This window comes from Cervus canadensis, chromosome 4, assembly GCF_019320065.1.
Source record: "Cervus canadensis isolate Bull #8, Minnesota chromosome 4, ASM1932006v1, whole genome shotgun sequence".
Classification (NCBI taxonomy): Eukaryota; Metazoa; Chordata; class Mammalia; order Artiodactyla; family Cervidae; genus Cervus; species Cervus canadensis.
The window spans coordinates 27,727,669-27,752,548 of record NC_057389.1 but is presented as its reverse complement, the minus strand read 5'-3'; the positions used below and the strand labels follow the sequence as shown (position 1 = coordinate 27,752,548).

At 40.2% G+C, this 24,880-nt stretch overlaps 1 protein-coding gene and 1 non-coding gene across 2 annotated transcripts; both read right to left on the bottom strand.

Annotated features, from left to right (window-relative positions):
• Positions 1-2,944: 2,944 nt before the first annotated feature.
• Positions 2,945-3,051, bottom strand: LOC122441044. Its single transcript, XR_006269189.1, has one exon. It is a non-coding gene; the product is annotated as a U6 spliceosomal RNA (small nuclear RNA).
• A 4,533-nt stretch (positions 3,052-7,584) lies between these two features.
• Positions 7,585-9,427, bottom strand: RPS23 (ribosomal protein S23). Its single transcript, XM_043464730.1, has 4 exons — positions 9,282-9,427; positions 8,673-8,832; positions 7,891-8,011; positions 7,585-7,772 (listed from the first exon to the last, which is right to left on the bottom strand). The coding sequence occupies exons 1-4, from the start codon at positions 9,283-9,285 to the stop codon at positions 7,626-7,628; spliced, it is 432 nt and encodes a 143-aa protein (XP_043320665.1). The 5' UTR covers positions 9,286-9,427; the 3' UTR covers positions 7,585-7,625.
• Positions 9,428-24,880: the final 15,453 nt, after the last annotated feature.

The following is a 24,880-nucleotide window of genomic DNA, read 5'->3' as shown; positions in this document are numbered from 1 at the left end:
TGACAAAACATCTATTTCATGTCATCGTTTCCAAAGCAGGTGTTAATGGACAAAATGTGTTTCAACAAGACTTCCCTCAACTGTTCTCAGCTGTGATTGACATAAAAAAATATTACTTAGAATGTGGCTCACTCTGCCCACTATTGTACAGTTTTAAACATTTGCCGGTTGATAAAGGGGTACAGAAGCATTATATTTATCAGCAGCTAGACTCAACTTTGAAAGTATGGGTATGCTCAGCATGTCCTACACTTTTAACCCAGCTAGGTAATATGACCCATTGTTCCGTCACCAGTTAACTACAGTGAAAGAGGTCTAGAAAGCTAAACAAATGAAAACTCCTACACTGTGAGGAGATCAGACAATTCATGTTGATAATTTATTACCAGAAGTTAGCAGATTGCTGGTAGGAACCTGTGGAGGAAGCTGGCACTTCTGACTGGAGGGTCTATCTGAAGAGTGATCTGGGGCCACAGTTTTGTTCTCTCCCTCCTACAAGAGGATCTCTCCTTAGCGTCAGAATTGCTCTTTGAAAGCTTCAGGTCCTCTGGGAAGCAGGGGAGGTCAGTGACGCTTGACAAGCCTGGCTCAAGATCTAAGGGCTGTGTGTGTGTGGCTTCCTCATTTTGAAGACACACCACACACTGAAGGCTTAAGTGACAGTCTGAATGAAATGGCAACTGTTCGTGTGCTTATTTGGAAATACTGGTTATCTGTCACTCCTGAGAAAAAGTGTTAGTCACTCCTGGGTTCCTTCAAATGATCACTGTAGAAATGATTTTCCCCATGAGACAATGTATGCTTAAAAACATTCAGTTGTTAGATGTTTTAATACTTTGCTTGAAAACTCCTGTGGTGACATTACCATGACAATATGCTTTAGAAAGTCCACTTCTTTTCCTTACATACTAATAAACATAACATCATTTTACCAAATAATGTGGATAGAAATTGTGCTAGAAACTAAGAATGCTTAGTACAACCTGCCAAGTCTATCCCCCCAAGTATAATATCATAAGAATTGTGAGTTAATACTTGCATGATCCATTTAAACAGATTTTATAGGTTAGAATAAAGATTATACATGTAGCTGTTAGTGAATTTTATTATAATATGGTAATTTATGATCTTAGTTTCTTTTCTCAACTTTATGTAAAACCAATAAAGAAATGTTAGCTACTTTGACAACCTTGAAACAGAATCCAGGAATGTTACCCACAGTGTGATTACTATAACGAAATGCAGACATTAACCTTGAATGAAACACAGAAAATTCATACACAGACACACATTCAAATGTGCATAGCTCTCAAATTAGAACTGTCTCTCAACTCTATCAAAAAATAAAAGGAAAAAAAAACTATATTTCAAGTATTATTTCCCTAATACAGTTTAAATTTTTTTTTTGAAGACCATCAGTAACTGGTGTTTCAACATTTCCATATAAACACTAAGAAAATTTACCAACTGTGTCATACTATCCCCTTCCTTTCATAAGGTATATAACAAAAACTCTTATTAAATACTCAGCATACATTTATTCTACAATTTGCTAAGCAGCCACCTGTAAGGTAGTCTTTACTATTTTGCAATGACGTGCATCTCCTATAGGAACAGCTTAAAGGACAGATTGTTTCTGGTTTCAGCTATGTTGATTACTTGGACAAAATGTTTCAAAAATACTTAACAGCTGTCTTTTTTTGGGCTTCTGACTTAAGAGGTGGCTGAAATATACCAGTAGTATCCCCATAAGTGAGGAAAGCATCCTTGGCTTCATAAAGAATGCCTGACAATTTGTCAATAAGACAAGTTTTCCCAGAAATACTGTAAAGATTGTTTCCCAGAAGACCAGGGGTACTTGTACAGTCTAACAAATGCCTTAGGGACTCTGATGTCCTGGATTTGGGGCCCACAGGATTACCTGGTCTCCAGATTCTTTTTGCATTAACAATTTCTGATTTGTTTGGAGTTTGCTAAGCAAATATAAGGGGTAACAAAAGTTAAATAATTACTTATTCACAATTTTTAAACCTTTTAATTTGTAACTAAGAATCACAAGAAGTTGCAAAAAAAGAATAGTTTGTATACTTCACCCAAATTCGGCTTAATAGCATATTTGATAACCAAGGGTGTATTTTCAAAACCAGTAAATTGACATTACAATAGTATTAACTAAATTACAGAACTTACTTGCATTTCATCAATTGTTATATATACTTTTGGGGGACTATGAAATTCCATCCCAAGTATTGATTTGTGTGAACACCTCCACAATCACGACACAGAGCTGTTCCATCAACACACACATATTCTCTTCTGCCAACCTTTATAGTTTGACGCTACACCCCGTGGCACCCACCCATCTCTTCTCTATTGCTGTATTTTGTCATTTCAAGAAGTTTATATAAATGAAATGACACAAGATGTATGTAACCTTTTGAGATTGGCTTTTTGTACTTAGCATACCACTAAGATTCAAAGAAGTTGTTGCATGAGACATGTCTTATGACTGAGTAGCATTTCATTTATGGATGTAACCAGTTTATTTGCCCACTGAAGGGAGGGCATTTAGGTTGCTTCTGTTTCTTGGCTATCACAAATGCAGTTGCCACAAACATGTGTGCACAAGATTTGTGTGGGCAGACATTTCATTTCTGCATAATAACTACCCAGGAGTGCAACTGCTGGATCCTAACTATATGTTAATTTTATAAGAAATTGCCAAAATTTGCTAGAGTGACTACTATTTCAGAGTCCTACCAACAATCCAGTTGCTCGCCAGTCCTTGTTATTTTTTTGTAGACATTTGATACTTGTGTTGTGATAACTCATGTTTTTTTTTTTTTTTTTGTCTTTTTTTTTTTTTTATTAGTTGGAGGCTAATTACTTCACAACATTTCAGTGGGTTTTGTCATACATTGATATGAATCAGTCATAGATTTACAAAAATATGGAACGCTTCACGAATTTGCGTGTCATCCTTGCACAGGGGCCATGCTAATCTTCTCTGTATCGTTCCAATTTTAGTATATGTGCTGCCGAAGCGAGCACTAACTCATGTTTTTAATTTGCATTTTCTAATGGCAGATGATGTTAATCATCTTTTCATGTGCTTGTCATCTCTTCAGTGAAATGTTTGTTCATTCATCCATTTTGCAAAAGGATTGTTTTCTTACTTTTCAGATTAGAAAGTTCTTCATATATTTTGGATACAAGTCTTTTATTGGGTATATGATTTGCAAATATTTTCTCTCAACCTATAGTTTCTTTTCATCCTTTTAACAAGATATTTCACAGAACAAAATATTTTAATTTTGATGAAAACCACATTATGCTTTCTTCCTCTGGAATGTGTTTGGTGTAACACTGTAGAACTCTTCACCTAAGCCTAAGTCATGAAACTGTTCTGTCTTCTACAGTTTTTATAGCTTATGTTCAGATATATGATCCATTTTAGTTAATTTTTGTATAAGGTGGGAAATGTAGGTTTAAGTCCACTTTCTTGCTAATCAAAGTCCACAATATATACTGAAAAATCTATCTGTCCACCACTGAAGTGCTTTTGTATCTCTGTCAAAAATCAGTTGGTCATACCTGTTTTAAGTCTACTTACAGTTTCCTAGTTTACTGATCTGCGTCTGTCCTTCCTCCAGTATCAAACTCTCTTGAGTACTGTAGCTACAAACAAAGTCTTAAAACCAGTTTGTGAGTCCTTCACCTTTATTCATTTTCAATGTTGTTTTAGCTATTCCAGTGCCTTTCCATATAAATTTTAGAATTAACTCTTCTATTTCCACCAAGGGTTTCCCTGGTAGTTCAGTTGGTAAAGAATCCACCTGCAATGCAGGAGACCCTGGTTTGATTCCTGGGTCAGGAAGATCCGCTGGAAAAGGAAAGGCTACCCACTCCAGTATTCTGGCCTGGAGAACTCCATGGGCTGTACAGTCTATGGGGTGGCAAAGAGCTGCTCGGATTGTTTAAAATATGCACCCAAGGTTAGTGCCTCATTTCTCTCCTAACAGCAGGGTCAGGCTGGAGGGAATCCAAGAATGAAGGGGCTTTGATCACTAGGTGCTGGGGGACTGAGGGGTGGGATGGTGGGACTACACAGAAGGCAAAGAGAACTCACATCAGGATCAAACATTCGGGTCTGAGGCACCTGTGTGGATTTATGGGTCAGTCAGTTGTCACAGGACAGGGTGTCCTGGGGCACCCAGGAGACAAGCACGAGCCTTCATCGCAGGGTGTCTTAACTCCATCCAGGCTTGTTCACCTCGACAGGTTCAGCTGACTTCTCAGGGCTGCATGAGCTAGATGCTGGAGGAGGTGCTTGTTTGTTCCTCTAGGCCCTCATCCCGACTCCTCCACATTTCTGCACACCCCGCTGAATACAGTGCTTCCTGCTGCCAGAGCCACGCCCTCCTGCCAAGGGTGCCCTCCATATGCCTAGGCCTGAGCCCTGGGGTGAAACCACGTGGCCCTCCACAGCCTCCTCTTAGTCCAGGTGAGTGCGGCCCAGGGGCTTCCCGTTTGGATCAGTTACACCCATCCAGAAGCATTTGGTCAGCTTTTGGGAATGGCTTTTTAACCAGTGACTGCAATTGGAGGTGCTAGCTGGAATGGCAACCATGAACTGTCAGTGTTAGTCACTCAGCAGTGTGCAACTCTTGGTGACCCCACGGACTGTAGCCCACCAGGTTCCTGGGTTGCCATTCCCTGCTCCAGGGGATCTTTATGACCCAGGGATGGAACCCAGGTCTCCTGCATTGCAGACAGACCAAATTAACATGTGCATCTTACATTAATTTCAATGAAAAAATAGCCCATCTCTACAGTCTTTCATTCCAATCCCAAAGAAAGGCAGTGCCAAAGAATATTCAAACTACTGCACAATTGCACTCATCTCACATGCTAGCAAATAATGCTTAAAATTCTCCAAGCGAGGCTTCAACAGTACGTGAACCATGAACTTCCAGATGTTCAGCTGGATTTAGAAAAGGCATAGGAACCAGAGATAAATTGCCAACAACCGTTGGATCATCAAAAAAGCAAGAGTTCCAGAAAAACATCAACTTCTGCTTTATTGACTAGGCCAAAGCCTTTGTGTGGATCACAACAAGAAAGAGATGGTAATACCAGATCACCTGGCCTGCCTCCTGAGAAATCTGTATGCAGGTCAAGAAGCAACGGTTAGAACTGGACATGAATCAGACTGATTCCAAATCAGGAAAGGAGTACATCAAGGCTGTATACTGTCACCCTGCTTATTAACCTATATGCAGAATACATCATGTGAAATGCTGGGCTGGATGAATACAAGCTGGCATCTATATTGCCCGGAGAAATATCTATAACCTCAGATACGCGATGACACTACCCTTATGGCAGAAAGCAAAGAACTAAAGAACCTCTTGATGAAAGTGAAAGAGGAGAGTGAAAAAGTTGGCTTAAAGCTCAACATTCAGAAAACAAAGATCATGGCATCTGGTTCTATCACTTCATGGCAAAGAGATGGGGAAACAATGGAAAGAAACTTTTTGAGGGGAGGCTCCAAAATCACTGCAGATGGTGACTGCAGCCATGAAATTAAGACGCTTGCTCCTTGGAAGAAAAGCTATGACCAACCTAAACAGCATATTAAAAAGCAGACATTACTTTGCAACAAACGTGTCTGTCTAGTCAAAGCTATGGTTTTTCCAGTAATGTATGGATGTGAGTTGGACTATAAAGAAAGCTGAGCGCCAAAGAATTGATGCTTTTGAACTGTGGTGTTGGAGAAGACTCTTGAGAGTCCCTTGGACTTCAAGGAGATCAAAACAGTCCATCCTAAAGGAAATCAGTCCTGAATATTTATTGGAAGGACTGATGCTGAAGCTGAAACTCCAATACTTGTAGCCACCTGATAGGAAGAAAAGACCCTGATACTGGGAAAGATTGAAGGCAAAAGGGGACGACATGGTTGAGATGAGATGGTTGGATGGCATTACCCACTCGATGGACAGAAGTTTGAGTAAGCTCTGGGAGTTGGTGATGGACAGGGAGGTCTGGCCTGCTGCATTCCATGGGCTTGCAGGGTTGGACATGACTGAGCAACTGAACTGAAGCCTCATGGAAAGACAAATCATCACACAGTTGTGACAAGTGTAAGCACAAGTGTGAAGTGTGAATTTGGGATCAGTGGTTTGTGGTGGGAGTAGCAGCAAGCAACTGACCAGGTCCTTCCTGAAGCTGGATGGGGAATGCAGGTTTGAGCAAGTGAGAGTCAGTGCTGCTAAGTAGGCAGAAAACACAACAGGGTCTCCTATCACCACAGTAAGGATTCTGTTCTTGATCTAAAGATATTAAGTCTAAAAATCTCGATTTTCCAAATATCCGGAAAGTCGCTCATTTGTGTCCGACTCTGTGACCCCATCAACTACAGTCCATGGAATTCTCTAGGCAAGAAGACTGAAATGGGTAGCCTTTCTCTTCTCCAGGGGATCTTCCCAACCCAGGGATCGAACCCAGGTCTCCCATATTGCAGGTGGATTCTTTATCGTCTCCCATATTGCAGGTGGATTCTTTATCACCTGAGCCACAAGGGAAGCCCAAATATCCAAAACATAACTTAACACTAGACTTTGATCAGAGAGTAAATTAACTCATACCTACTGATGCTGCCAAAAGCAGTTCTTCAGACCACACATCTTGTAAGGCTAGTAAGTTTTAGATATAATTGTATCATTTCTTCCTATGGAAATTTTGAAAGCAATTTGTGGGCAGGGGATCCCTATGTACCCAACTAACATCCAAGCTTCAATTATCAAAATGTAAGCCATCTAGACCATTTCTACCTAGACACTTCCATTAGTGTGCCTCAAAGTAAATTTCAAGGTTTTAAATCTCAAAAATCTACTTTAGTGACAAGCTCAAGACACATAAAATCTAGACCATAATTGATCTCCCTTACTTTTTTCTTCTGCTTTTAATTTGCTTGGCATACACTTTCATTAACACCCACCTATTACATCATGTAATGTCTAAGTTTTGCTACTGTAAACTCAATTACAACATGTTGATAGCCTTTAGGTAAAGTGAAATCACTAAAGCAGAGTAACCTGAGCTTGAAGTGAAGTCGCTCAGTCGAGTCCGACTCTTTGCGACCCCATGGACTGTAGCTCACCAGGCTCCTCAGTCCATGGAATTTTCCAGGCAAGAGTACTGGAGTGGGTTGCCATTTCCTTCTCCAGGGGATCTTCCCAACCTAGGCAGCATAGTATACAATATTGGGTCCCTAGGGAGGTAGAGGTGATGGACAGGGAGGCCTGGCGTGCTGCGATTCATGGGGTCGCAGAGTCAGACATGACTGAGCGACTGAACTGAAGGAGGTAGATCCAAGAATATATGTTTCTCAAGATTTCAAAATGATTCCTACTACCAACTGGGTTGGTTGGGTTTTCTCAACATACCGTACATTTATTTCAGCTTTAACTAATATGGTTTATTCCACAGAGAAAAAAAATTTATGAATCCCATTTACTCTAAAAATCCTCAATCAACAGTTTTCCTTGGGGGAGGAAAATAGGACAAAGAACATATTTTTGTTATATGAAAATTTATTACTATCGTGCTTTCATCATCAAAATTTATGATCTTGGTCTTTCCTTCTTGCCTTTGTATAAAGCCAAAAGGGAGACATTGGCTACTTTGACAACCTTAAAGCGGACTCCAGGAATGTCACCAACAGCATGACCTTTGCGACCAAATCCAGCAACCAGAACTTCATCATTTTCCTGGAATAAAACCAACAGTTTACTTCTGGTGTAAGTGGCAATCACCCAAAACACCCATCCATCCTATAAACAACTGGGGTAAACTCCCCTAGAAACAGACGATAACTAAAACACTCACCTCAATAAAATTCAAGCAACCATCATTGGGTACAAAAGCAGTGATTTTTTTGCCATTCTTGATTAGCTGAACCCTGACACACTTCCTGATGGCAGAATTTGGCTGTTTGGCTTCAACTCCTCTGAAACATAAACAGAATAAGAGTAATTTGGTTTTCTGAAAAGGGACATATTTTACTTCATGAAGTATAAAGCTTATTAGAAACTGCAATATTCCTACCTTTTCAACATAATCTTAAATCCCTAACTTATCGCTAAGTTTTTCTTCAGTCTTAAATTCATCAGACCAACATCAGGGCAAACTTATGGCCTCTTGACAGCAATAAAACATGAGCCAAGAACTAGAGCCAGAAATAATGGATTCCCTCACTAAATTTGATAGGGCCACACAAAGTTATCCTTCTGTAAAGTCAAAAAAAAGTTGAGTGTTGGCAAATCCATGTGGCTCAATCTTAGCTGTATAACATTAGGCAAGTAACTTCTCTACATGTCTTCTCAAGTGGAAACATGGGGAATGTCAAGACGAACCAGCTGATGGGCGCTTAAAGTTCCACACACATTAAGCTCTCAGAATGCCCCTTGTTTATGGTTACTTTCTCTCCTCCGATGTCACCCCAATTCCTTCTAAAGTAGTATTAAATGCTTAAAAATCTTCCGGGCTTATCTAACATTCCAAAACACGTGGACACACAAAAACCTAGAATTCACATCAACCGTTAAATGCATTTATCCCGAGTTACCACACTAAAACCATGAAGGAACCAACAATGGGCTTTCACTTACACTTTTTCCAGCACAATTCCCTTGGCGTGAGAGGCGCCGCCAAAAGGGTTGGCCTTCAGGGCTGTGCCCAAATGGGCCTTCTTGTACTGTTTATCATGCCACTTCTGGTCTCGTCGGTGGCTACGGAGCTTCCTGGCAGTACGAAGACCGCGACACTTGCCTAAAAATCACAACCACCTTAGATTTCCCAGTAAAATCACCCCCAATTTTTTTTCCCACATTATCTCAAGTATTAGCCTCATTTAGACTACCGGCCGGTAGGCTCTGACATCACACCTTGGCCCATGGGCCAAACCACAGGGTTCCCCTTGAATCAACTAAGATGTGGACACAAGTGCTCCAATGGCTACACTTTCTCAAAGGGACGAATACCCGCGCCAACGCTCGGGGGGAAAGCTGCGGCGCTCCGGCGTCCCTCAACTCCGGCTCCGCGCCGCGCAGGCCCCTTCCCGCCGGGCCATGTGGCTGCAGCAGCGGCGCTCCCCCGGCGCTCCCCACCGGCCCTTCCCACGGCTCTCCCTCACCGCTCTGTTTCCTATCTTCCCGCCGGTCCCCGAAACCCCAAGTTCCACGTGCAAGCCGCTCTGCCCAGCAGAGGGGACAACTCACCCATCCTGCCGGCACCACGGGCCCGAGCGAAAGAGAGAGGAAGCGCAGGAAGGAGCCACAAGCCCCCGCGAGCAAGCCCCGCCCAGTCGAGGGCCCCTGAGGCTGTCTGCGCCGCGCCTGATCCCGGCTGGAGCCCCTCGGTAGAAAGCGACAAGCTTGCACCACTTTCCAGAATCTGCGTCTTACATAATTTGCGTGCAGTTCGGGGATATCTAATGTGCGCTGTGGTTTCTTTCTTTTTATGCGAATACCGCGGACGGGAGGAACCGCGACTACCAATCCCAGAAGCCTTTGCATGAGCCCGGCGCCCGGCGCAGGCGCTCTGAGCAAACGCGCGGGGCGGGCTCTGAGGCGCTGAGTGAGAGGCCCTGGGCGGCTACGTGTGGTGGGGAGAGCGCCTTGTGCTTGTAGTCCGGAAAGTTAGACCTCCGAGGAACCTTAACTCCTCTCACAAGAAGCACAGTAAATTGAAAAACATTTAGTGAAAGAAGGTGACGCAGTATTTAAAAGCTCACGCTTTAGTGAGAGACCAAGTCTTAAACTCCCAAAGCTGCTGTTTTAGTTGTGGAACCTTGATTCTTTCAGTGAACTCAGCTTGTCCTGGAGAGTGAAATAGATATAAAAGTTTTCTGGAGCCTCTCATATTCTGAGATGGCCCACATTCTGTGGAGTGCATTTCTCTGTAAATAAATCCATTTCTTACCATAAGAAAGAAAGAAAGAAAAGAAAGCTCTCTGGGTTGTTGGTTTATGTCACAACTCTTTATAAAAATGTCTTAGATCCTGCCTGCTGTTCCAGGCACTTGGTGATGTAACAGTCAACAAAATAATTAAGGTTTCTGCTCTTAGGAAGTTAATATTCTAGGCATGAGAAGACAAAATATAAGTATTTAAAAATAAAAAGATAATTTTACATATTGATAAGTACAATGGAGAAAGGGCAGCTGGTTAGGTGATTGACTTGAGGAGGCAGGTGGCTGCTCTGGGTAGGGTGGTGTTAGAAGTTGTCTCTGTGGAGATTACATTTGAGCTGAGATGCTAAAGAAAGACAGCCATCTAAACAGGTATATAAGTCTTCTAAAGAGAGGGATCCTCTGTAAGTATAGAAAGAGGCTGGTACTTGTGAAGAGCTGAAGGATCAGGGAGGGGGTAGCTGAGTGCTTGAAGAGCAGTATGGCAATAGGTGAGGTTTGAGAGTGCGCGGGGACCTGTGGATCCTGTAGACCATGGACTGGATATCTTTGAAAAGTTTTCAGCAGGGGAGTAACAAGACAGGGCTTATATTTTTGTGGGTTCACTCTGGCTGTTGTGAGGAGGAACAAACTAAGAGATGAATCTGTGAAGCCAGTTGAGAGAGTGTTACCCTATTTCAGTTGGGAGATAATGCACATCTCAGTCCAAGGTGGTAAAAAGTGGTGAGATTAGATTTACAGTTTGATGGCAGAGCCAACAAGATTTGCTCAGGACTGTAGGCTGTGAGGTGGCACTAGTGGTAAAGAACCCGCCTCCAATGCAGGAGACATAAGAGACCTAGGTTCAATCCCTGGGTTGGGAATATCCGCTGGAGGAGGGCACGGCAACCCACTCCAGTATTCTTGCCTGGAGAATCCCACGGACAGAGGAACCTGACGGGCTACAGTTTATAGGGTTTCAAAAAGTTGAATAAGACCTAGCATGCAAGCATGCATGTAGGCTGTGGGAAATGAGTTAATTATGATTTGCCTCCTGGGCAATTGAATGATTTGTTATTTACTGTGTGGGAAATACTGGGAAAGGAGTAGATTTAGAAGGGGATATATTAAGGGTGCTGTTAAGGATACATTGAGTTTGAGATGCTTGTTAGACTTCCAGGTAGGGATGCAAGATGGTCAATTAGATATGTGGGTATGATGTTCCAGAGAGTTGTCAGTGAATAGATAGCACTGAAAGCCTTGGTGCTGAGTGAGATCATTTAGGGAACGACTGTAGGTAGGACAGAGAATGGCTTCCCTGGTGGCTCAGCAGTAAAGAATCTGCCTGCAATGCAAGAGACAAGGGTTTGATCCCTGGGTGGGGAAGATCCCCTGGGGAAAGAAGTGGCAACCCACTCCAGCATTCATGCCCAAGAAGTCCCATGCACAGTGGAGCCTGGTCGGCTACAGTCTGTCCATGGGGTTGCAAAAGAGTTGAACATGTCATAGCGACTAAACAACAACAAATACAGGACAGAGAAAGGTTGGAGGCCTGAGCCTTGAGCACACAGATACTTAGTGGTATGACAGAGAAGCAGATGAAGCAAAATAGACAGGAGTAGCTAATGCTGTACTTTAACAACAGCCAATGAAGAGGGTAGAAGGGAGCAAATGTAAAGGAAGGGTAAGATGAGGACTGAGAACTTCTTTTCGATTTGGCAATGTAGAGGTTATTGGTGCCTTGTCAGGAGGGGATCCCATGAAATGGTGAAGGTATAAGTTTGATTGGATTGGAGTCAAGAGAATATGGGAAAGAAGGAAGAGTAGATAGCAATTATGGACAGTTTTTGTAAGGAGTTTTTCTATAATGTGCAGAGAAAGGGGGCTACAGCTGGACAGGGTTTGTCAGAATGGGTTTAAGACATCACATTTTATAATATTTTTATATACTGATAAGATTATTCCAGTCAGGAAGACAAAAATAGAAAATTCACAGAGAAGAAGGATAATTGCATGAGCAAATCCTTGAGGATACTAGAGGGGTGCCTAAGTGGAGGAATTTTTTTTTTTTTCTGTACCATGTGGATCTTAGCTCCCAACCAAGGATCAAACCTGCACCCCCTGCTGTGGAAAAGCCTTAACCACTGGACCCACCAGGGAAATCCCCAAGTAGGGGAATTGATCTTAGGAATAGTAACAATTCATCTATAGTAATAGAGAAGGCAGAGTATAGGGGTACAACTGCAAGTAAATTGGAAGATCTGTTGATAGGAAGATGTGGAACTTCTCTTTTACTACTCTTATGTCAGTGAAATAAGCAGGATCATCAGTGAAGAGAAAGAGCAGGAAAAAGAGGTTTGTGTAGAGGGGTAAGATGTGAAATCATCATTAGGATAACAATGCTAGCATTAAATAGTATTTACTGTGTGCGGCATATTATTTTGGGTTTCTCTTGTGGCTCAGCTGGCAAAGAATCCACCTGCAATGCAGGAGACCTGGGTTCGATCCTTGGATTGGGAAGATTCCCTGGAGAAGGGAAAGACTACCCACTTTAGTATTCTGGCCTAGAGAATTCCATGGACTGTATAGTCTATGGGGTGTCAAAGAGTCAGACATGACTGAACAGCTTTCACTTTCACATTATTATATGTGCCTTACATTTACTAACTCATTTAATTCTTATACTGCTAAAAGGTAAATACTCTTATTACCTCTGTTTATAGTGTCTTAGTCCTTTCAGGCTGCTATAACATAATACCATAAACTGGGTAGCTTATAAACAATAGAAATTTATTTCTTACATTTCTGGAGACTGGAAAGTCCAAGATTAAGGTGCTGGAAGATCTGGTGTCTGCTGGGAGCCTGCTTCCTGGTTCATAGACTCTTTTGCAATAGCCTCAAAGGTTGAAGGCAGCTCTGGGGTCACTTTTATTTATATTTCATTTTTTTATTGTTTTATTTTTTCTCAGTTTTATTGAGATATATTTAGTATATTGGGGTCTCTTTATGAGAGTTCTAATCCCGTTCATGAGGGCTCCTCCTTTATATCTAATCTACACCCAAAGACATGCCCCCCCCCCCAACACACACCTACTAATGCTATCACACTGGGGATTAGGTCTTAACATGAATTTTGCCTTCTAATTTAGAAGTGTGGGAGGATAGGTTGACAAGAGAATTTTGAGGACCCATTTGAAACCATAGTTATGAAGTCACATCAGTTAGCATGGCTTTGTGTATTCTTCAGATTCATTTGATACAGTGACTGAGTAGTTGGCCTAGGGGTGGAGTCTATTTACAGTAAACGTGCCCGAGGAAGGACAAGGGAGTTGAGAGTGATTATAAGGGAAGGATTACAATGAACCATGAGATACTGGAGGAGTAAAGAGACTTTTTTTTTTTTTCTGAGTCAATTCAAACGTCCTCCAATATTTGAGATCCTATGGACTGTAGCCTGCCAGGCTCCTCTGTCCATAGGATCCTGCAGGCAAGAATGGGTTGCCATGTCCTTCTTTCAGGGGATCTTCCCAACTCAGGGAGGAACCTGTGTCTCATAGGTCTACTTGCTTTGACAGGAGGGCTCTTTACCACCAGCACCACCTAGGAAGCCCAAGTAAAGAGCCAGGAATAGGCAAAACAGTTCTGAAGGCCTGGCCCTACCAGATATGAAAAATTTCTATGAGGCTAATGGGCTTCTCAGGTGGCGCTAGAGGTAAAGGACCTGCCTGACAGTGAAGGATACGTAAGAGACAAGAGTTCCATCCTTGGGTCTGGAAGATCCCCTCGTGGCAACCCACTCCAGTATTCTTACCTGGAGAATCACATGGACAGAGGAGCCTGGCAGGCTGCAGTCTACAGGGTTGCACAGAGTCAGACACAACTGAATCGACTTAGCATGCATGCAAGTAAGATAGAGTAGTGTTAGTACAGAAGTTGATAACTTGACTAATGAATAGAATACAGAGTCCAGCAAAAGACTCCTATCTAAGGAGTATAGAATGTTATTAAGTGACAGAATTAGATGTCAGATCAGTGTGTAAAAGAACAATTGTCAAACAGATGGAGCTGCACAAAAAGTGGTTACCCAAATTAAATTGAGTCACCATTTCAGGCTAAAAATAAAAGTCAATTGCAGGCAGATTGAGGTCCTATATGTCAACAGTAAAATTTAAAAATTCTGAATAGAAAACAAAGGTGAGTATCTCCATGAACTTAGGAAAGGAAAATATTTCTAAATAAAAAGAATGATAAATTTGACCATATTAAGAACCTTGTTAAAAAAAATACACCTGAAAGAGAGAAAAAGACAAGTTACAACCTGACTTGATAGCCACAGGAATGTTCATATAAAGTTGGGATAGATTGTTCCTTGAAAGTTGAGTAAAACATCCTGTAAAATCACCTGGGGTGGGTGCTTTCTTTGTGGAAAGGTTATAAACAGCTTAAATATCTTTTTAATTAAATCTAATTTAAACTAAATCTCTAGTTACAGAATGATTCAGAGAACCATGATTTCTTCTTGAGTCAGATTTGGTAAGTCATTTTTTAGAGTTTGTCTATTTCATCTAAGTTTTCAAAATTATTTCATTAAGTTGTTATGACATTCTATTATGCATGAATATATGTGTTATATATACTTGTTGGAAGTTGTTTTAACAATGAGTGTAAAATGCTCTATAGTACTAAACAGGTTATCTTTTTTCAAGTGAGTTTTGGTAATGTGTGCATTTCAAGGTATTTGTCTATTTTATCTAAGTTGTCAAGTGTATGGGCATAAAGTAGTTTGTAGTATTCCTTTATAATCTTTTTAATATTCATAGATTTATAATGATGTCTCATCTCCCATTCCTGATATTGATAATCTGCATCTTCTTTCTCTTTTTTTTTTTTTTCTAATTTTACAGTAGCCACCCTCAGTTCAGTCAGTTCACTTGCTCAATCGTGTCTGACTCTTTGTGACCCCATGGATTGCAGCACGCAAGGCTTCCCTGTCCATCACCAGCTCCCGGAGCTTGTTCAAACTCATGTCCATCAAGTTAGTGATGCCATCCAACCATCTCACCCTCTGTTGTCTCCTTCTCCTCCTACCTTCAATCTTTCCCAACATCAGGGTCTTTTCCAATGAGTCAGTTCGTCACATCAGGGGGCCAAAGTATTGGAATTTGAGGTTCAGCATCAGTCCTTTCAATGAATATTCAGAACTGATTTCCTCCAGGTTTGACTGCTTTGATCTCCTTGCTGTCCAGGGCACTCTCAAGAGTCTTCTCCAATACCACAGTTCAGAAGAAGTATCCATTCTTCGGTGCTCAGCTTTCTTTATGGTCCAACTCTCACATTCATTCATGACGACTGGAAAAATCACAACTTTGACTAGACAGACCTTTGTCGGGAAAGTAATGTTTCTGCTTTTTAATATGCTGTCTAGGTTTGTCATAGCCTTTCTTCCAAGGAGCAAACGTCTTTTAGTTTCATTCCTGCAGTCACCATCTGCAGTGATTTTGGAGCCCAAGAAAATAAAGTCTCTCACTGTTTCCATTGTTTCCCCATCTGTCTGCCATGAAGTAATGGGACCGGGTGCCATGATCTTTGGTTTTTGAATGTTGAGTTTTAAGCCAACTTTTTCACTCTCCTCTTTCACTTTCATCAAGAGGCTCTTTAGTTTCTCTTTGTTTTCTGCCATAAGGGTGGTATTGTCTGCATATCTGAGGTTATTGATATTTCTCCCAGCAATCTTGATTCCAGCATGTGCTTCATCCAGTCAAGCATTTTGCATGATGTACACTGCGTACAATTTAAATAAGCAAGGTGACAATATACAGCCTTGACGTACTCCTTTCCCAATTTGGAAGCAGCCTTTTGTTCCATGTCCAGTTCTGTTGCTTCTTAACCTGCATGCAGATTTCTCAGGAGGCAGGTAAGATGGTCTGGTATTCCCATTTCTTGAAGAATTTTCCAGTGTGTTGTGATCCACACAGTCAAAGGCTTTGACATAGTCAGTGAAGCAGAAGTAGATGTTTTTTTTATGGAATTCTTTTGCTTTTTCAGTGATCCACCGGATGTTGGCAATTTTAACTCTGGTTCCTCTGCCTTTTCTAAATCCAGTTTGAACATCTGGAAGTTCTCAGCTCATGTACTGTTGAAGCCTGGCTTGGAGAATTTTGAGCATTACATTGCTTGTGTGTGTGTGTGTGTGTGTGTGTGTGTGTGTGTGTGTTGCTCAGTCGTGCCCAACTCTTTGTGACTCTGTGAACTGCAGCCTGCCAGGCTCCTCTCTCCATGGAATTTTCCAGGCAAGGATGATGGAGAGGATTGCTTTTTCCTTCCCTAGTGTGTGAGATGAATGCAATTGTACAGTAGTCTGGATATTCTTTGGCATTGCCTTTCTTTGGAATTGGATTGAAAACTGACCTTGTCCAGTCCTGTGGCCACTGCTGAGTTTTCCAAATTCACTGGCATACTGAATGCAGCACTTTCACAGAATCATCTTTTAGGTTTTGAAATAGCTCAGCTGGAATTCCGTCACCTTCACTAGGTTTGTTCATAGTGATGCTTCCTAAGGCGCACTCCAGGATGTCTGACTCTAGTTGAGTGATCACACCATTTTGGTTATCTGGGTCATTAAAATCTTTTTTGTATAGATCTTCTGTGTATTCTTGCCACCTCTTCTTAATATCTTCTGCTTCTGTGAAATCCATACTGTTTCTGTCTTTTATTGTGCCCGTCTTTGTGTGAAATGTTCCCTTGGTATCTCTAATTTTCTTGAAGTTTTAAAATTTTTTAAAAAGTATACTTTTCGGTTTTGTTTTTTTGGCCATGTGGCATGTAGGATCTTACTTCCCCAACCAGGGATTGAACCTGCACCTCCTGCACTGGAAGTGTGGAGTCTTAAGCACTGGACTGCCAGGGAAGTCCTCTCTTTTTCTCTTGGTCACTTCGAAGTTTAGTAATCTTGATCTACTCAAAGAACCAGCTTTTGCTTTTACTGATTTTCTCTATTGTTTTTCTGTCTTCATTTTCATTGATTTCTGGTCTTATCTTTTCTTATTTATTTTTTTCTGCTTGTTTTGGAGTTAAAGGAAAGCTTCTGATTTGAGATCTTTGTTCTTTTTTAATATATATAGTGTTATGACTGTCCCTCTAAATATTACTTGAGTTTTGGTATGTTATATTTTAGTTTTAATTCATTTCAAAGAAGTTGCTAATTTCTCTTTTGATTTCCCTTTTCACTTATGGATTATTTAGAATTGCATTATTTAATTTCCAAATATTTGGATAACTTCTAAATATCTATGTTATTTAGTTCTAATTTAGTGTCATTATGGTCTAAGAATATCCTTTTTTGATTGAAGTATTTTAAAAATTTGTTGAGGTTTGCCTTATGGCCCAGATTTAGTCACTCTTAGTGAATTCTCCTTGTACACTTGAAAGTATATTTGCTGAGGAAGAATGTACTATCAGTGTTAATTAGCCCCAGGTGGTTGGTAGTGCTGATCAGGTCTTCTGTATCCTGTATTCAGGATGATAGTGACATTGTGTGGAGAGACTGGGGACCATAGTGGGATGTTGGGTCGTGTTTACTTTATGCAGTAGGTTTAATTACTATATTATTGTAGAAACAAACAAATAAATAAAGCATGAACCAATGGTTAGGATGTGCTATGAACCAAGGATTTTGATTACTGTAGCCATGAATACAATTTTTAAAGGATTTTATCTCTATATTTGGAGCTTTGAATTTTTTACTTCCTAATAAAGAACTTATTATATGATTTGGAGCCCGAAAGGAGACAGAATTTCCTTTGACCTTGGGCCCTAAATTTTCTAAAAGGGTACTCAAACAAGAATCAGCTTGAGGAACCAGAAGAAAAGAAAGCTGTCCTGGCCAAAGGGTAGTGAACCAGCCAGAAAACTGAGGAAGGTGAAGTTCAAGAGGTGGGCAGGACCAGCTCATGTCCAACCTGTAGGCCAAGATAAGGGGTCTGGGTTTTATTCTGAGTGTGATGAGAAGCCATTGGAGGCCAGAGGTGAACGAGTGACAAGAATCTGATGTGCACAGCTAAGGTAGGGCACCGTAGGGGCCAAGAAAGCCTAGGCTTTCCAAGGAGGGGACTGTTGCAATAGAACAGGTGAGATATCAGAGGTCATGGTATAATCTGGGGTTATATCATGTTGGAAAGGGCAAAATCATTGATATCATCATTATCACTACCACCACCAGCACCATGATGGTCTCTAAGGCATTCTGAGTACTGTTTAGGTGCCAGGCTTAGAATTTCACCTGCATCGTTTCTTTTAACCCACATAACAACTCCTATGTGGTAGGAGTTACTTATTTTACCTTTTAAATTGATACTTAGAGAAGTTAACTTCTTAACCAGAACATGTTTGTTGGTTTCCAGGTTAGTTATAAGACACAATTTTGATTTTTAAGGAGCTAAGGAAAAAATCTGATGAATGTAAATATGGCACAGAATTGATGGGAAATAGTTTTCTAGCCAGCAAAGCTGGCTAGAAGGGGTGTAGTTCTTATTATAATTATAATTCTTATTATAATTTGCAACCTGATGTCCATGGGTTACTAAAGATATGTAAAAACCAGTAGACACTTTGTCACAAAAGATCCTATTTGGTAGTTCTAAAAATGTTGGGGGCATGGAAAGAGGAAGGAGAACACGTTTTTCTCTTTCCTAGTATTTCCTCCAATAGAAGGAGTTAAATTAGTGTAACATCTCTGCCAATTTACTCATTCCATGCCAGGTGAGGAGAGGCGACATCTCTCTTCATATGGTAAGTTTAGAAAAAACAGCTTAGACATGTTCAGCTTTTCCTGTTTTCCTTTTTGGGACCCAGCCTGCCCATGGAGCACACATTTCCTCCTGTTTCTTCTGGGGCAGTCCTCTCTTCCCTGTGAGAAACCAGTACTACCATGATAGGTTGCCATGTCTGTCTTCTGCAAGGAGGGGTTCAGTTACAATCTATTTTGATCCTTCACTAAGCTTGTCCTCCAGTCTGGCCTTTCATAGTAATAAAGGTGGTATTTGATCCTCTACTAGTCTAACATCTTGTTTTGGAGGTTTAGTCACTAAGTCGTGTCTGACTCTTGTGACCCCGTGGACTTGGGGATATAACCCGCCAAGCTCCTCTGTCCGTGGGATTTTCCAGGTCGAACCCAGGTCTCCTGCATTGCAGACAGGTTGTTTATTGACTGAACCACCAGGGAAGCCAACCTCTTGTTTAATTTCTCAGTTATTAATAGTTTAGCACTCAAGTGGGGCAGGGTTTCCCTGATGGCTCAGTGGGTAAGGAATCCACCTGCAGTGCAGGAGACACACAAAACCCGGGTTCAACCCCTGGGTGGGGAAGATCCCTTGGAGAAAGACATGGCAACCACCTCCAGTATCCTTGCCTGGAAAACTCCATTAACAGAGGAACCTAGCAGGTTACAGTCCAAGGGGCCTCAAAGAATGGGACATGACTGAGTGCAAGGCTCAGGTGGGGCAGAAGAGTAGTATTATTTGACTTCTCTCAGAGCCCCCTACCCCAACTAGAAAGAAAAATTGATCTTCATAAATTAGATCAGTTGATGGGGAGACTTAAGTCAAGGGTGATGCTGATTCTTTGTACTGTATGAAATAGAAGTTAGCTTTTGGGGAAGAATAGCTAAGGTTTTTAATAATGTTGACAATTGATATTGGAGCTTTTGGAATGGTTAGAAGTTATTCCTAGTGCTTTAGCTATGAAAATTGAGGCATTAGTTGCCATCAAATGTGACAAGATAAAATAACAGCTTTAAGTGGGCAAGAAGAAGCAGGAAAAGTGAGACAGATGCTTATACACTCTGTATAACTACTAATGATGAATATTGAGTGCTTCATTTTTCCTGATTAAATTATTAAACCCAACTCTTCCTTTATCCAAAATTAATGAGATTTATTATCCTCTCATTCTAGCTACTTTTTGGTATAGTTGTTATTTCTTCTCATATCTATTCTGTGGAACTAAAGAAATAGTGTATTGCCATGTAGTCTTATTAATACTCAAGGTTGATCTTTTAAATCTTGTTATTTAGTTAAACCTCTGTGTAGGATCTAGGGGGAATTGACATTGAATGCTGTTCTTTGATGCCCTTTTAAAATTCCTGGAAGGGAGTTATCATTTTAATATGCATATTAAAAGTTATTCTCCAGGTGTTCTCTAACTTGGCTGGACACCAAACAAAAGAAAATAGGCCTCTATTTCAGCAGGGACCTTTGAATTATAAGAAATGAAAGATAATTTTTCTCACTAGGGAAAGAAAGATGATTTTCTTCACTCAGTGGGATGTTAAGTTTTAGAATCTCATTCCCTGGAGAGGTTTAAGAACCTGTAGATGATTCTTAGCTAGATCTGTGCTGTCTGAGTTCAGTAGGGACCAGATGATCTTTGTGATGGAGAATGGCCAGGGTCACTCTTTTGCCTTTGCATTCTGTAGTAAAATGAAGATTCACCAGGACTACTTCTAGGTGATTTAAATGTAAGAATATTATAATATAAAAATGTAAACTTTTATAAAAGTAAGTGTGTAAAATTTTGAGCATTTTATATTACTAACTTTTTATTGTTTAAAGAACTTTAAAAAACCAGCTTTTAGCTTTGTTGATTTTTGCTATGGTCTTTTTAGTTTCTTTTGCATTTATTTCTGCCCTGATTTTTAAGATTTCTTTCCTTCTGCTAACTCTGGGGTTCTTCATTTCTTCCTTCTCTAATTGCTTTAGGTGTAGAGTTAGGTTATTTATTTGGCTTTTTTCTTGTTTCTTGATGTGAGCCTGTAATGCTATGAACCTTTCCCCTTAGCACTGCTTTTACAGTGTCCCATAGGTTTTGGGTTGTTGTGTTTTCATTTTCATTCATTTCTATACATATTTTGATTTCTTTTTTGATTTCTTCTATGATTTGTTGGTTATTCAGAAGCGTGTTATTTAGCCTCCATATGTTTGAATTTTTAACAATTTTTTTCCTGTAATTGAGATCTAATCTTACTGCACTGTGGTCAGAAAAGATGACTGGAATGATTTCAATTTTTTTGAATTTTCCAAGACCAGATTTATGGCCCAGGATGTGATCTATTCTGGAGAATGTTCCGTGTGCACTTGAGAAAAAGGTGAAGTTGATTGTTTTGGGGTGAAATGTCCTATAGATGTCAATTAGGTCTAGCTGGTCCATTGTGTCATTTAAGGTTTGTGTTTCCTTGTTAATTTTCTGTTTAGTTGATCTATCCATAGTTGTGAGTGGGGTATTAAAGTCTCCCACTATTATTGTGTTACTATTAATTTCCTCTTTCATACTCGTTAGTGTTTGCCGCACATATTGCGGTGCTCCTATGTTGGGTGCATATATATTTATAATTGTTATATCTTCTTCTTGGATTGATCCTTTGATCATTATGTAGTGTCCTTCTTTGTCTCTTTTCACATCCTTTATTTGAAAGTCTATTTTATCTGATATGAGTATTGCGACTCCTGCTTTCTTTTGGTCTCCGTTTGCATGAAATATTTTTTTCCAGCCCTTCACTTTTAGTCTGTATGTATCTCTTGTTTTGAGGTGGGTCTCTTGTAGACAGCATATATAGGGGTCTTGTTTTTGTATCCATTCAGCCAATCTTTGTCTTTTGGTTGGGGCATTCAACCCATTTACATTTAGGGTAATTATTGATAGGTGTGGTCCCGTTGCCATTTACTTTGTTGTTTTGGGTTCACGTTTATACAACCTTTCTGCATTTCCTGTCTCGAGAAGATCCTTTAGCATTTGTTGAAGAGCTGGTTTGGTGGTGCTGAATTCTCTCAGCTTTTGCTTATCTGTAAAGCTTTTGAATTCTCCTTCATATCTGAATGAGATCCTTGCTGGATACAGTAATCTAGGTTGTAGGTTATTCTCTTTCATTACTTTCAGTACGTCCTGCCATTCCCTTCTGGCCTGGAGGGTTTCTATTGATAGATCAGCTGTTATCCTTATGGAACTAGACCAAAGAATTTCACAATTTGTATGGAAATACAAAAAAACCTCGAATAGCCAAAGTAATCTTGAGAAAGAAGAATGGAACTGGAGGAATCAACCTGCCTGACTTCAGACTCTACTACAAAGCCACAGTCATCAAGACAGTATGGTACTGGCACAAAGACAGAAATATAGATCAATGGAACAGAATAGAAAGCCCAGAGATAAATCCACGGACCTGTGGACACCTTATCTTTGACAAAGGAGGCAAGGATATACAATGGAAAAAAGACAACCTCTTTAACAAGTGGTGCTGGGAAAACTGGTCAACCACTTGTAAAAGAATGAAACTAGAACACTTTCTAACACCATACACAAAAATAAACTCAAAATGGATTAAAGATCTAAATGTAAGACCAGAAACTATAAAACTCCTAGAGGAGAACATAGGCAAAACACTCTCCGACATAAATCACAGCAAGATCCTCTATGACCCACCTCCCAGAATATTGGAAATAAAAGCAAAACTAAACAAATGGGACCTAATGAAACTTAAAAGCTTTTGCACTACAAAGGAAACTATAAGTAAGGTGAAAAGACAGCCCTCAGATTGGGAGAAAATAATAGCAAATGAAGAAACAGACAAAGGATTAATCTCAAAAATATACAAGCAACTCCTGCAGCTCAATTCCAGAAAAATAAATGACCCAATCAAAAAATGGGCCAAAGAACTAAACAGACATTTCTCCAAAGAAGACATACAGATGGCTAACAAACACATGGAAAGATGCTCAACATCACTCATTATCAGAGAAATGCAAATCAAAACCACAATGAGGTACCATTACACGCCAGTCAGGATGGCTGCTATCCAAAAGTCTACAAGCAATAAATGCTGGAGAGGGTGTGGAGAAAAGGGAACCCTCTTACACTGTTGGTGGGAATGCAAACTAGTACAGCCGCTATGGAGAACAGTGTGGAGATTCCTTAAAAAACTGGAAATAGAACTGCCATATGACCCAGCAATCCCACTTCTGGGCATACACACTGAGGAAACCAGATCTGAAAGAGACACGTGCACCCCAATGTTCATCGCAGCACTGTTTATAATAGCCAGGACATGGAAGCAACCTAGATGCCCATCAGCAGATGAATGGATAAGGAAGCTGTGGTACATATACACCATGGAATATTACTCAGCCATTAAAAAGAATTCATTTGAACCAGTCCTAATGAGATGGATGAAGCTGGAGCCCATTATACAGAGTGAAGTAAGCCAGAAAGATAAAGAACATTACAGCATACTAACACATATATATGGAATTTAGAAAGGTGATAACGATAACCCTATATGCAAAACAGAAAAAGAGACACAGAAATACAGAACAGACTTTGAACTTTGTGGGAGAATGTGAGGGTGGGATATTTCAAAAGAACAGCATGTATACTATCTATGGTGAAACAGATCACCAGCCCAGGTGGGATGCATGAGACAAGTGCTCCGGCCTGGTGCACTGGGAAGACCCAGAGGAATCGGGTGGAGAGGGAGGTGGGAGGGGGGATCGGGATTGGGAATACATGTAAATCCATGGCTGATTCATATCAATGAATAAAATAAATAAATAAATAAATAAATAAATAAATAACAGAACTTTAAATAAGATAAAGCAAGATTTTTTCCCCCATAAATTGGAAAAAAAAAAACCCAAAAAAACGAAGAGAGAAAAAGTAATGAGGGAGTGGAAGGAGTGGAAGAAGAGAGGAAGAAAGAAGTTAGGAGTTCTGGGTTTCTATAGCTACACAAAGAACAATGATAATTTTTCCACTGGTCTAAAACATTACTTTTCAATCTTGGTTCTGGCAGTCATTGCTGACTATGAAAATAACCCAAATGAATGAATCTATAACAAGTTCTTATATAACCAGTTCATTTTTTGTACTATGTGCCAGTGAATTTTGAAATTTATTTAGGTTTTCAGTTAAAAAGTCTGGGTTTATGTTAATTATGTAGGAGATAGTATCTTGGATTTTTACCAAGTAGTTGTACATAATGCTCTGTGAAGTATTAATTTTTGTCCAAGGAATCCATTTTTCTTGTTTTATAAATGGCAGCCTAAAGTATAGGGCAACATCAAATAGCACATACTCTCAATGTGAGTTTTTAGTTTACTGAATTAAAACTCTGACTCCTGTCTCTGTTGAGGTGAGGACTTTGCAGGTGCCTGATGAGAGCATTTTTGAGAGTAGTGGAAGCCTTTTCCTCCCTAGTTGCTTCACCTCTTCAAAAGAGATAGTTATGGCCAATCTCTTGTCTGTTTATCTATTTCATAGCTGTCTCTCTTCCCCTATCTAATCAGCCATTGTTTGGAGTGTAGGTGGGACCTTCAGAGAAGGTCATTAATTTGCTAGGTGAAATATCCCAAAAGTGTTTACCCCAGCAAATATGTGTTCACATATCACTTGTTTGGGATCTTCTTGGGAGCAAAGATTAGGTCCTTTTTACACTGTATTCCTGGCATCTAGCATATGACAATCAATGTTTGCAAAATGGACAGATTTATGAAACAGCAAACCTCCTGTTTCAGTTTAGCTTGAGAAACAAGAATGTAAAAATGTGCCACTAATTTAACACTTTATCCATGTTCCATGAAGTCAAAGGGGAATCTAAAGTAAGAAATATTTAACATTTAAATCAAAAGCATTTGTATTTCATTTGCTAACCTGATTTTAATCAACTCAGAAATTAATTTGATGAAAATTGGTAGAAATTATGGCAGCAATTAGGCTCTGAACTTGATAAGAGTCTGTACTAGTCTGGATTCTCCACAAAAAAACCAATAGGAGATATATACATATATATGCACATATATGAATATATGGTTTATTATAGGAGTTGAATCATGTGAAGTCCCTATATTTGCAGTCACCAGCAAAATAGAGACCCAGGGAACCGAAG